The 14,103-nt window shown below is 40.4% G+C and overlaps 1 protein-coding gene across 12 annotated transcripts in view; it reads left to right on the top strand.

The window, feature by feature from the left end:
• gpatch2 (G patch domain containing 2) overlaps positions 1–14,103 on the top strand; it is a 293,150-nt gene that overhangs the window by 255,801 nt on the left and 23,246 nt on the right. For all 12 annotated transcript variants that reach the window (XM_072265088.1, XM_072265093.1, XM_072265087.1 and 9 more), the window contains one exon: positions 5,037–5,125. In XM_072265088.1, the coding sequence (XP_072121189.1) occupies positions 5,037–5,125 (89 nt within the window). The remainder of the gene's footprint in view (positions 1–5,036; positions 5,126–14,103) is intronic.

Raw genomic sequence — 14,103 nt, forward strand, 5'->3', positions numbered from 1 at the left:
CTTCACTCCAAAGAAGAAAGTCCTAGCTTGTTCAACCTATCCACATCTAACAGCATCTGTCTCTCCCTCCACTGTCCACTTACCCTACCTCTTGTTCCCAGCTGCCCATCATCCCCTTCCTAACCTGGTTCCACCATTGCCTGCCAACTCCTGTCTCACCATCCATTTCTCCCACACCTCTGTATTGTCCATCTGTCCCCTACACTCCCAAACCTGAATCAGGGTCTTCATGTACAATATTGACCATCCCTTTGCTTTTGGGTAGTTATGAGGTCAAGAGTGCATCATATACTAGGGAATTATTGAATACTGTGATAACAAATGTCACTCCACTCTCTAAGAAGGGAAGAAGGCAAAAGGAAGGAAATTGTAGGCCAGTTAGCCTAACCTCAATGGTTGGAGATGTGTTGGAGTCTATTATAAGTGTGAAGTGGTTCATTTTGGTAGCTCAAATTTGAAGACAGAATATAATATAAACGGTAAGGCTTTTGGCAGTGTGGCGGATTTAAGAGATCTTGGGGTCTGTGTCCGTAGGACACTCAAACCTGCTGTGCAGGTTGACAGTGTTGTTAAGTAGGCATATGGTGTGTTGGCATTCGTAAACTGTGAGATTGAGTTCAAGAGCCGTGAGATAATGTTACAGCTATAAAAGACTTTGGTCAGACCCCACTTGGAGTACTGTGTTCAGTTCTGGTCACCTCACTACAGGAAGGATGTGGATACTGTAAAGAGAATGCAGAGGAGATTTACAGAGACGTTGCCTGGATTGCAGGGCATACCTTATGAGAATAGGTTGAGTGAATTTGGCCTTTTCTCCTTGGAGCGACAGAAGATGAAAGGTGACCTGATAGAGGTGTATAAGATGATGAGGGACATTGATCATGTGGATAGCCAGCGGCTTTTTCCCAGGCCTGTAATGGCTAACATGAGGAGGCATAGTTTAAAAGTTCTTGGAAATGTGTACTGAGGGGATGTCAGGGGTAACTTTGTCGCACAGAGTTGTGGGTGTGTGGAACGCACTGCTGGCGGCAGTGGTGGAAGTGGATACAATAGGGTCTTTTAAGATCCTCTTTGATAGGTACATGGAGCTTAGAAAAATAGAGGGCTAAATGCTTGGGAAATTCTAGACAGTTTCTAGAATAGGTTACATGGTTGGCACAACATTGTGGGCCAAAGGGCCTGTAATCTGTTGTAGATTTCTATGTTCTATTCTTAAGGATGAGGTTTTGAGGTACTTGGAGACTACTGATAAAATAAGCTGAAGTCAGCATGGTTTCTGTGAAGGGAAATTTTGCTTGACAAATCTGTTAGAGTTCTTCGAGGAAATAACAAGCAGGGTGGACAAAGGAGAGCAGTGGATATCATTTACTTGGATTTTCAGAAGATGTTTGATAAGATGCCATACATGAGGCTGCTTAGCAAGATAAAATCCTATGGCATTACAGGAAATAATACTGGCATGGGTAGAGGAATGGCTGACAGGCAGGAGGTAGCAAATGGGAATACAAGGGGCCTTTTATAAGTTGGCTGTTGGTGGCTAGGCATGTTCCTTAGGGGTCAATACTGGGACCCTTGCTTTTCACATTGTTTGTCAATTATTTAGATAATGGTATTGATGGCTTTGTGGAAAAGTTTGCAGAGGATGTGAAGATAGGTGGAGAGGTAGGTAGTGCTGAGGAATCAATGTAATTGCAGCAGGACTTAAACAAATTGGAAGAATGGGCAAAAAGTGGCAGATGGAATATAATGTTGGGAAATGTATGATAATGCAATTTTGTAAAAGGAACAATAGTGCGGACTATTATCTAAATGGGAGAAGGTTCAAACATCAAAGGTGCAGAAGGACTTTGGAGTGCAAGACTCCCAGAAGGTTAATTTACAGGTTGAGTCTGTGGTAAAGAAGGCAAATGCAATGTTGTCATTTATTTCAAGGGGAATAGAATATAAAAGCAAGGAGAAAATGCTAAGCCTTTATAAGACACTAGTCAGACTGCACTTGGGTCAACAGTTTTGGGCCCCATATCTCAGAAGGGATGTGTTGTCATTGGAGAGAGTTCAGAGGAGGTTCACAAGGATGATTCCAGGAATGAAGAGGTTAACATATGAGGAGCATTTGGCAGCTTTGGGCCTGTACTCACTGGAATTTAGAAGAATATGTGGGGTCTCATTGAAAATTACCAAATGTTGAAAGGACTAGATAGGGTGGATGTGGAGAGGATGTTTCCTATTGTGGGGGTACCCAGAACTAAACAGCACAGCTTCAAAATTGAGGAGCGACCCTTTAGAACAGAGGTAAGGAGGTTTTTTTTAGCCAGAGAGTAGTAAATCTGTGGAATACTTTGCCACAGGCTGTGGTGGAGGCCAAGTCCGTGCTAATATTTAAGGCGGAAATAGATCATTTCCTGATAAAAGGACATCAGAGGATATGGCAAGAAGGCAGGTGTATAGGGTTGAGTGGGATATAGGATCGGCCATGTTGGAATGGTGGAGCAGACTCACTGGGCTGAATGGCCTAATTCTGCTCCTATGTCTTATGGTCTAACGGTGGGTAGAACTTCAGTCTAGTGGTATGTGCTTTTAAGCTTTAGTATCTTCTGCCGGAAGGGAAGGGGAAAAGAGAATATCCAAGATGGGTGGGGTCATTGATTATGCTGACTGCTCTACTGAGGCAGCAAGAAGTATAGACAGTACATAACTCTGCACTATCTTGCAGGCATGAGCAGAACAGTGATGCATCCAGATAGAACGCTTTCTACAGTACATCAATAAAATTTGGTGAGAGTCAAAGGAGACGTCGTATTTGTTAGGCTCGTGAGGAAATAGAGGCAGTGATGAGCTTTCTTGGCATCGGTTGTATCGGGACATGCTATTAATGATGATCAGTCCTAGAGACCTGATGTTTTCGATCCTCTCAACCTCAGCACCATTGATGTTGACAGGAGTATGTACACCATCCTCTTTGAGAAGTCGGTGACCCACTCCTTGTTTTGCTGTCATTGAAGGAAAGATTGTTGTCATGACACAATGTTGTAAAGCTCTCTATTTCCTTCCTGTACCCCAACTCATCATTACTTGAGATGCAGCCCACTATGGTGGTGATACCTGCAAATTTAACTGTGCTTTTGAGCCAAGGGTTTAATCACTCTCCAAATGAAATAGCTCCTTCCAATAGCCTTTCCTCATCTTCCATTAATATGAAAGGAGGCTCACTTTAAAGAACCCACTGGTAGTCAAAATTATAGTCACCTCAACTCCACTGGCAGCGTTAAGCAGGACTTTATACACCTCCATGCATAGTATTTCTAAATGTTGGAGTCGTAATAGCTGAATGATAAATATTGAGACCGTGATCTTTGACAATGCATGACAGCTGCATGTACACAATAAAAGGGGACAAGCATCGGAAGACAATTTTAAAAGGGCAGATTTCAGATCTTCTTTTGCGTTTTTTCAAGTGCTAGTATCTGATTTTGAGAATGATAATAATCATATAACTTAATATAAAGCTCCCTTTTCATAATTATAGAATGTCATGGGTCTCATGTGCACAAGTTAAATACTTCAACTCTTAAGGCACCGTGCACATGTCAATCATTCATAAAAACACCACAAAATACAGTACTTGTTCAGTATACCATCAGTGTATACTTCTGTTTGAATTCAAATGTCAGCTAATATAAATATGAATGATATCCTAAATATCATGCTGTTACATATGGATATATTAATTATGTTAATAAAAGAGGGTTTTTAGTAGTTTACCTCTTTTTGTATATTGAAACATATGTTTTAACCCAGATGTTTTGTGATATTTTAAACATTGATGTACTTAAATGCTGTAATTACATATGCTCAGATGATGAGAGCTTGTTAAATAATAAATTTAAGTCAGGTAAATAAATTATTGGGAAAAGTATTAAACAGTTTTCTGTTAACTTTGCTGAAAATGAAATGTCTGTGCATTTTACTGACTTGGTGATTGAAGGTAAATCTTATTAAATGTATGCATGTATAAAATATGCATGTATTTGTAAAATGGTGCAAATCGCCTCAGCCATTCAAAAGAAATAATACATATTGACATTTATTTATGAACAAAAGTCACATTCACACATGCTGTACTTTTCTCATTTGAAGTGTCTTGTTTCTAGCTCCCTTTTAATCAGCAAATAACTCTTGATGCATGCGATTTTGAAACATTTCTTGTTATTAAAATATATCTATGTTTCATTCTCACCTTGGTTGGCGATCAAAGTGGTACTCCTTAGAAAGACAAATGGTTCATTTATGCTGATGGAACAAGGCTGCCTTTCAGACTGTCATTGATTTTAAATTAAAAAGTAACTGGTATGTTCTACATGAAGAGTGACAACAATAACAAACTAGTCCTTACTTAGTGCTATTTGTTGCAAGTATAGCATGTCTTTTTATGAGAAAATAAAAGATGCCTGAGTACCTTAATCTCTGTGATCAATAGTGTAGATATCTCAATGCAGTATAACAGATAATCAATTCTTTGCAAAATTACTGAAGCAAATCTCTCAGCTAAGTCTGTACCTTGGGTGCTCATGGGGTCTTCAGGTTCAATTGGAGGTCTATCTAAAAGATTCATTTCAGTTTTTGCCCGTTTGTGCCTTAATGAATGCGATGCTGACAGTGAAGTATTAGTGGCCAATTGAAATCTCAGCAACTGTATTGTAATCCCTATAGATAATTAATCTCCAGCATTTGCCTGTCAAAGCAGTGCTGCCTGATTTTATGTGGAGCTAGAAAGATTGCCAGTTTTGAAAATTAAAAAGCATTCCTTTTATATTATTCATTCTGGTAACAATTTATGATGCAGTTTGGCTGCTGAGCAGTTGTCCAAAAGCATAATTATGTTTTGATATAAACAAGATTGGTAGCTTTATTATGCAGCTACATCTTCATTGTGGGTGTTTTGATTTGGGATTAGATCATGCAGGTTTTGTATTTATATGGAGACAGGCAGCAGTGTTTTGTTCCAGCTAATAACTTTCTTTGATAATTACTTGCAGACAAACAAACGCTCACATTGGATCACTGTGTACAGGAGATATCAAACGCAGACGAAGAGCTGCCCCACCCCCTGGACCCTTGGCTGCAGGTAATGCAGAATAAAATCAGCAGATTATAACTCACTAAAGATGAAGAAATAATATCCATTCTAAAGGGCGGTTTCCAACCAATGGGCAAGATTGTGCTGCTGACCAGTCGGTGTTTCATAGAGCATCACCTGCTAGCTGCAGTGCGTGGCTCTGCCCTTTCTTGCTGCTCTGCCTACATGCACCAATGCAGATCTGACCTGTTGCTCTGTTCCACTGAATCCAGGGGTGGGTCCCCTCAAATGTAGATCCTTAGCTTTATGCTGGGCGTGGTCTGTGACCCTGTGATGACATTTCTAGATTGATTAGGTCATGGATCTTGACAAATACAGTACAGGTACATTTTATTTTATCGTAGTTTTGTGGGTTAGTAAGTTTGCAGACAACACAAAGAATTCTGAACAGTGAGGAAAGTCATCAAAGAATAAATCAGATACAGATTATGGGTACAGAAAAGAAAGATGTAGTTTAATCTGGGCACGTGTGAGGTGTTGTCCTTAGAGAGTCAAATGTAAGGGGAAAGTATAGAGTTAATGGCAGAGCACTTAAAAGCACTAATGTAACCTGGCATCTTGAGGTTCAAATCCATAGTTCCCTGAAAGTGGCCATGTAAAGGAAGTGTATGCTATGTTTGTCTTCTTATGGTTGGGGCATTGACTACAGCAGTCTGGAAGTCGTGTTGTAGCTATACAGAGCTTTGGTTCAGCTACACATGGAGTATTGTGTGCAATTCCTGTTGCCCTATTTACAGGAAGTGTGTGGAAAGGGAACAGAAGAGGGTCACCACGATGTTGCCTGGATTTGAGCAATTGAACAGACTTGGTTTGTTTTCTCTGGGGCATCAGGGCTAAGCGGAGATCTGACAGGTTTATAAAATTGTGAGGGGCATTGATGGAGTAGAGGTGTCAAATACTAGAGGGCACAGCTTTAAGTGAGAGGATGAGAGTTTAAAGGATATGTGTAGGACAAGTGTTTTTGCTTTACATACAGAGTGGCCGCTGCCAAGAATGGATTGCCTAGGGTAGTGGTGAAAGCCAATACAAGAGGTTGTTAGACAGGCACATGAATATGCAAAGAATGGACGAATATAGATCATATACAGACAGAAGAGATTTAGAGTCATAGAACACAACAGCACAGAAGCAGGCCTTCAGCCCATCTAGACTGTGCTAAACTATTTATCTGCCCAGTCCCATTGACCGCTACCTGGACCATAGCCCTCAATACCTCTCCCCTCCATGTACCTATCCAAATTTCTCTTAAGTGTTGAAGTCGAACCTGCATCCACCACTTCCACTGGCAGCACGTTCCACACTCTCACCACCCTCTGAGTGAAGAAGTTCCCCTTCATGTTCCCCTTAAACATTTCACCTTTCACACTTAACCCATGACCTCTAATTCTAGTATCTCCTAACAGTGAAAAAAGCTTGCTTGCATTTAACCTATCTATACCCCGCATAGATTTGTATGTCTCTATCAAATCTCCCCTCATTCTGCTATATTCTAAAGAATAAAGTCTTAACCTATTCAATCTTTGTTTATAACTCAAGTCCTGGCAACGTCCTTATAAATTTCCTCTGCACTCTTTCAATCTTATTGACATCTTTCCAGAAGGTAGGTGACCAAAACTTCACACAATACTCCAAATTAGGCCTCATCAAAGTCTTCTACAACTTCAACATAACATCACAATTCCTGTACTCAATATGATTGATGAAGGTCAATGTGCCAAAAGCTTTCTTTACAACCCTATCTATCTGTGATGCCACTTTCAAGGAATTATGGATCTGTGTCCCCAGATCTCTCTGATCTACCACTCAGTGCCTTAGTGCTCACTGTGCAAGTCCTATCCCAGTTTGCCCTCCCAAAGTGAAACATCTCACACTTCAATCCTGAAAAAGGGTCTTGGCCTGATACAACAGCTGTTTATTTATTTTCACAGATTATGCCTGACCTGCTAAGTTCCTCCAGCATTCTGAATGTGTGTTGCTTTGCATTTCCAGCACCTGCAGACTGTCTTGTGTTTATGATTTGTTACCTCTCACACTTGTCTGCATTAAATTCCACCTGCCATTTTTCAGTCCATTTTTTCAGCTGGTCCAGATCCCACTACAAGCTTTGATAGCCTTCCTCACTGTCACTACATCCCAGTCTTGGTGCCATCTGCAAATTTGCTGATCCAGTTTACTACCTTATCATCCAGATCATTGATATAGATGGCAAACATACCCAGCACTAATCCCTGCGGTTACAGGCCTCCAGTCAGAGAGGCAACGACCTACAAACATCCTCTGGCTTTTTCTGTGAAGCCAATGTTTAATCCAATTTACTACCTCATCTTGAATGCCAGGTGACTGAACCTTCTTGACCAAGCTCTCAAGCAGGACCTTGTCAAAGGCTTTGCTAAAGTCCTTGCTGAAGTTCATGTCGATAACATCCACTGCCTTGTCTTCATCAACATTCCTGGTAACTTCCTCAAAAATTCTATAAGGTTGGTTAGACATGACTTACCACGCACAAAGCCATGTTGACTATCCCTAATAAATCCTTGTATATCCAAATATTTATATATCCAGTCCCTTAGCGTACCTTCCCATATCTTAGCCACTACTGACATCAGGTTCGCCAATCTATAATTTGGTTTATTCTTTGAGCCTTTCTTAAACAAAGGAACAGCATAAGCTATCTGCCAATCCTCCAGCACCCATGGCTAAGGACATTTTAATATCTCTGCTAGGGCTCCCACAGTTTCAGCACTAACCTCCCACAGGGTCTATGGGAACACCTTGTCAGGCTCTGGGGATTTATCCACCCCAATTTGCTTCAAGAAAGTGAAAACGTCTGTAACCTGTATACAGTTCGCAACTTCACTGCTGCTCTGTATCTGTCTCCCGAGTAGATACAGATGCAAAACATCCATTTAAGATCTCCCCCATCTCTTTTGGCTCCGTGCATAAATGACCACTCTGATCTAATGGAGGACTAATTTTGTCCCTTGCTATCCTTTTGCTCTTAATATACAGTATCTGTAGAAGCCCTCAGAATTCACCTTCACCTAATCTGCTAGAGTAACCGCATGTCTTTTAGCCCTCCTGATTTCTTTCTTAAGTGTTCCCTTGCATTTCTTATACTCCTCAAGTACCTCATTTGTTCTAACCTACCTACAACTGCTATGCACCTCCGTCTTTTTTCTTAGCCAGGACCTCAATATCTCTCCAAAACCAGGGTTCTCTAAACCTGTTATCCTTGCCTTTTATTCCAACTGGAACATACAAACTCCACACTCTCAAAATTTCACTGTTGAAGGCCTCCAACTTACCTAGCACGTATTTTCCAGATAACAACCTGTCCCAGTCAAGACTTGCCAGATCATTTCTGATATGATCAAAATTGGCCTTTCTCCAATTTAGAATCTCAACCCAAGGATCAGACCTATCCTTCTCCATATCAATCTTGAAACAAATGGCATCATAATCATCAAATGCAAAGTATTTTGCTGCACAAATTTCTGTCACCTGCCCTGTCTCATTCCCTGATAGGAGATCTAGCATCACACTCTCTCTAGTCGGGACCTCTATGTACTGATTAAGGAAACTTCCCTGAACATATTTGACAAACTCCATCCCATCCAGCCTTTTTATAGTAGGGGAGTCCCAGTCAATATGTGGAAAGTTAAAATGACATACTATCTCAACCTCATGTTTCTTGCAACATTTAGTTTAATTTGGCATTGATCAGCTTTGACCAGACATCATGGGCTGAAAGGCCTGTTCCTATGCTGTACAGTTTTATCCCTTGTTCTAATTTTGTTAATCTTAATGTTTTAATTTTCAGCATCTAAAGTTATTTTTACAAAATCTTATTATTTCAAATTGTTTTAATAATGTATTTAAATCTTTTTGAGCTGTTTTCATTGTTCAAAGGTCATTGACAACAGAGTTGTCAAAAGGCCATGGCAGGTGCTGGGCTGGGGTCTCAGAATACACCACCTGAGGTCTATTCACTGTTCACAGCCTCCACTCCTTGTGGAACAGCGAGGAACCCATGAGGCTGCAGTCACAGAAATATTATGGGCAGTGAACACTAGCATAATCCAGCCAGTACACTGAACTTAGAACTCCATCTATCAGGCATGCCTAAACTTTTTTAATGCCATAGACCAATACCATTAAGCAAGAGGTCTCTGAACCCCTAATTGAGAACCCCTGCCATATATTAACCTCTTTTAAAGACTTTATCATCTAGTTGACAAGTCAAGTCAGTTTTTGAAACTGATTTAATTTCTTTCAGCAAATTGTGAGAATGTTTATTTAATCATCTCTTTATTGTCTGCTCTATAATACCTTTGGGGTCTCGTATGCCTTCTTTCTCTACCTGCATCAAAGATATTCACAAACTTTTTGAACCATATTTTCTGAACTATAATTAAGCATGAGAGTGAGACAGGGTAGCCGCAGTAATTATTTTAATCTATAAGCACACACTTTTCCTTTGATGCATTTCACTTTGAATACACACACAGGGGTTAGCTGTTGTATACTGTGGACACTGTAAAGACCCACACCGAAATAAACACAAGGAATTCTTTTGTAGCAATCTTACTACCAGCACCAAACAAAGGATAGAGCTCAGTTACCACGTAACAGTGACGATGTATTAATTTTGCACAGGTCAACAAATGCCACTTTTATCTGAAGTAAACTGGAAGGAGATCAAAGGCTATTCTTTTCCATCCTGCTTAGTTACACACATGCAGCACTCAAGGACAGACCTGAACACACAGGTATCAGGCCGAAATAATTGACATACATAATTAGTTTTAATCATACTGCTGGTCATGTTAATATGTTTTAACAACTCAGAAAGCACCTTAATATATACTAGATTCCTTTTGTCATCCTCTAGGAAAACTTGTATGGTATACATTTCACAACTTCATTACACAAAGTAATCTTATTAGATAAAAGGATAAAGCCAACAATGAATCAGTATTGTAGCAAGAAATGGGCACTGAACAAAGGGGTATAACTGTATGAATATGAGAAAGGCTTCTGCATCAAATGTTTATCTAACGAAATGCAGGAGCTGCATATTAATAATTCTGCTTCCATATGTAAATAATAACGTGACGCAAAGCAACTTCTGAAGCATTCACTCCCTTACTTGCTCACATTACATCTGTATTTATTGTATCTTTCTTTTATTCTGCATAATGTATGTATGAACAGTATAAGTGAAACAAACTGACTGGGTGAGCATATAAAACACGCATGTTGAAATTACACTGTCCACACATTGAAATCAAAGGAAATATATGACATGTCATGGAGCTATAGAGGGATACACCATGGAATAAAAAGCATATGCTTCACATTAATCACCCTGAACATAGAACAGACAACAGTACAGCACAGGGAGCAGACCCTTTGCTACCATGCTATTTCAACCATAATGTCAATCTAAACTAACCCTACCTGCCTACAGATAGTCCATTTACTTCTATTCATGGATCTGTCTGAATGCCTCTTAAATGCTGCTCTCATACCTGCTTTTACTGCCTCCCTCCGCAGCGTGTTCAGGCACCTACTACTTGGTGCAAAAGAAAGCTTGCTTCACAAATCTTTAAACTTTCCCATTCGCGTCTTAACCTCTGTCCTCTAGCATTTGACGTATCCATAGGGGGCAAAAGACGCTGACCATCTACCCTATCCATTAAACTTAAACCATCTGTAAGATTCAGCTTTGGATAACTTGGGAAATTAAAAAAGGCATCATACTAAATGCTTATGCATACAAAGTCGCCCGGAGGAGTGGGAAACAAAAAAAATTAGGACAACTTTAAAAAGCAAGAAAGAACTACTCGGCAAGCAATAAGGAAATGGAAGATAGATTATGAACGTAAATTGCCACCAAATAGTTGAAGTTTTTATAATTATTTAAAGCAGAAAAAAATTGGCTAAAGTGAATATAGGTCCCTTGAAAGATGAAAAGGGGAAATTAAGGTTGGGTAATGTGGAAATGGCTTTTCTGTGTCGGTCTTCCTGTGACTAACATGCCAAAGAGAGATATTATGGTTGCGATGGGAAGTGAGGACCTCGATACAATCGCTGTCACTAAAGAGTAGTAAAAAGCAGACTAATCAGCTTAAATGTGGTAAGTCCCCTGATCCTGGTGGGATGCATCCCAGGAAATAGCATATAGCAGATGAAATTCCAAAATTCTCTGGTCAGGTCCCAGCAAGTTAGAAGACTCAAAGTTACACTACTGTTTGAAAAAAAAAGGATGTAGGCAAAAAGCAGCTAACTATAGGCCAGTTAGCTTAAAGTCTGTAATCGGGAAAATGCTTGAAGTTATCATTAAGGAAGAAATAGTGATTCAGCTGGATCAGAATGGTTCCATCAGGCAAACACAACATGGATTTGTGAAGGGCAGGTCATGTTTGTCAAACTTATTGGAGTTCTTCGAGGATATGTTGAGCGCAATAGATAGAGGGGAACGGGTGGATGCTGTATACTTGGAATTCCAGAAGGCAGTTGGTAAGGTGCTGCATAAGAAACTCATTATAAGAAAAGGATGCTTGGAGTTGGGGCAATGTATTAGCATCAATAGAGAACTGGTTAACCGGACGAAGATAGAGAGTGTTTCTCTGGTTGACAATCATTGGAGAGTAGAGTGCCCAAGTGTCGAAGCTGGGCCCACAACTGTTCATAATATACCTTAAAAGAGTTCAAAAAGGTGACAAAGTGCAGTATTATTAGGTTTGCTGATGACACGAAATTGAGCGGAAAAACAAATTGTGCTGAGGACCCAGAGAATCTGCAGAGAGTTGCAGATAAGTTAAGTGAGTGGGCAGGGGTCTGGCAGATGGAGTACAATATTGGCAAATGCAAGGTCATCCACTTTATAAAGAAAATAGATCAGATTATTATTTAAATCATGAAAGATGCAGCATGCTGTTGCACTGAGGAAGCTGCGAATGTTTGCGCATGAATCACAAAAGGTTGGTTTGCAGGTGCAACAGATTAGAATGTTGACTTTCATTGCTAGAGGGATTGAACTTTAAGAGCAGTGATGTTATGCTGAGTCCATGCAGGGTACTGGTGGAGCTGCATCTGCAGCACAGACTGCATGCAGTTCTGGCCTCCTTGCTAGGGGGTGATGTAGAGGAGGTCCACAAGCTAATACAGTACCCCAGTAAATCCCTTCAGCACTTTTTTTCCAAAGCCACTACATTCTTCTTATGGTGTGCACGACTGTGGCCAAAATAAAAGTTGTGTGCCAAACCCTGGTCAGACCCCACTTGGAGTACTGTGCTCAGTTCTGGTCGCCTCACTACAGGAAGGATGTGGAAGCCATAGAAAGGGTGCAGAGGAGAGTTACAAAGATGTTGCCTGGATTGGGGAGCATGCCTTATTAAAACAGGTTGAGTGAGCTCGGCCTTTTCTCCTTGGAGCGATGGAGGATGAGAGGTGACCTGATAGAGGTGTATAAGATGATGAGCGGCATTGATCGTGAGGCTTTTTCCCAGACTGAAATGGTTGCCACAAGAGGACACAGGTTTAAGGTGCTGGGGAGCAGGTACAGAGGAGGCGTCAGGGGTACGGTTTTTACACAGAGAGTGGTGAGTGCGTGGAATGGGCTGCCGGCAACGGTGGTGGAGGCAGATACGATAGGGTCTTTTAAGAGACTTTTGGATAGGTACATGGAGCTTAGAAAAATAGAGGGCTATGGGTAAGCCTTGTAATTTCTAAGGTAGGGTCATGTTCGGCACTTTGTGGGCTGAAGGGCCTGTATTGTGCTGTAGGTTTTCTATGTTTCTGTTTTCCTAAGTTGTTCTGAGATGCCTCTGCAATTGATCTCCTATCCAGACGTTTATGATATGTTTACATTGTAAACTAGATTGATCATAAATTCAGTATCCCAGAGATCATTGCTTGGGTTTTCAAGTGCTGCCAATTGTCTTAAAATGTTTTTACATCTAACACACAGTATCTCATATAAATAACATAAAAATTACATGGAGCAAACAAAAACTGCATTGCCAGCAATTGATAAAGGTTGGTACCTGTTTGATCCCAAGGAATGCAGACTGTAGTTCTTGAAGTGAATGTTAGATGTCATTTAATCATTAACCTACAGCAGCTAAGTGACTATACCTGCAGTTGTATGATTTCCAAAGAAAATGTTGATATTTTAGTAGTCCTCTACCACAACTGCAAACACTGATTCCCAAGGTAAAATCATAGAACTATTAACATTTACAGCTCAAAGATATCCATCCAATTTGTTGCCATGTTCTTAGCTAGAACTTCTCTTATTGCTTTTCTCTTTAAACAGCCTTTCTCTTCCTCTGCTTCAAATAATGAAATGCATAACCCATACAGTGGTCTCTGAGCCAAAAGCACTTGATTGTAAAACACACCAAGCTGCAACAACTCTGAGTAACAAAATTTCTACATGCCGGCTTCTTGTTCTCTCAGATATGACCCTCTCACCACTCTTAGTTTTAAATTGATGACCCCTTGTCACTGACTTTACGGCCAGAGGAAATATTCTTTCCCTTTTCACCTTCCCAAAATACTTCATAATTTTGACATCCCTAATAGATTTCCTCATTACCTTCTTCGCTCCAATGAAAAGAGCCCCCTTTTCTCATGGGTAAATCCCTCATCATGAGAATTATCATAGTCAATTCTTATGCCCTCCAAGGTCTTACAATTAATTCAACCACGTCCACTGCTGCAGTGATTGACTAATTTTTCCTGTGTTCTTGCATATTTACTGCTCGTTTCATAAGACTTATAGATGGCCTGGGTGTAGCACAGTTCTTAGAAACAGGAGGCAGTGCATAAATTTGCATGACCCTTTTAACAAATTTACTGATCTGATTACTACAGCTCAGAGTACTGAAGCGGGGGGATAGCTCTTCGGACCGCAGAGATTTAGGATCTATGGTCGCTCTTTTGCGTCTGAAGTTGCA

Source organism: Mobula birostris, chromosome 8 (assembly GCF_030028105.1).
Source record: "Mobula birostris isolate sMobBir1 chromosome 8, sMobBir1.hap1, whole genome shotgun sequence".
NCBI lineage: Eukaryota > Metazoa > Chordata > Chondrichthyes > Myliobatiformes > Myliobatidae > Mobula > Mobula birostris.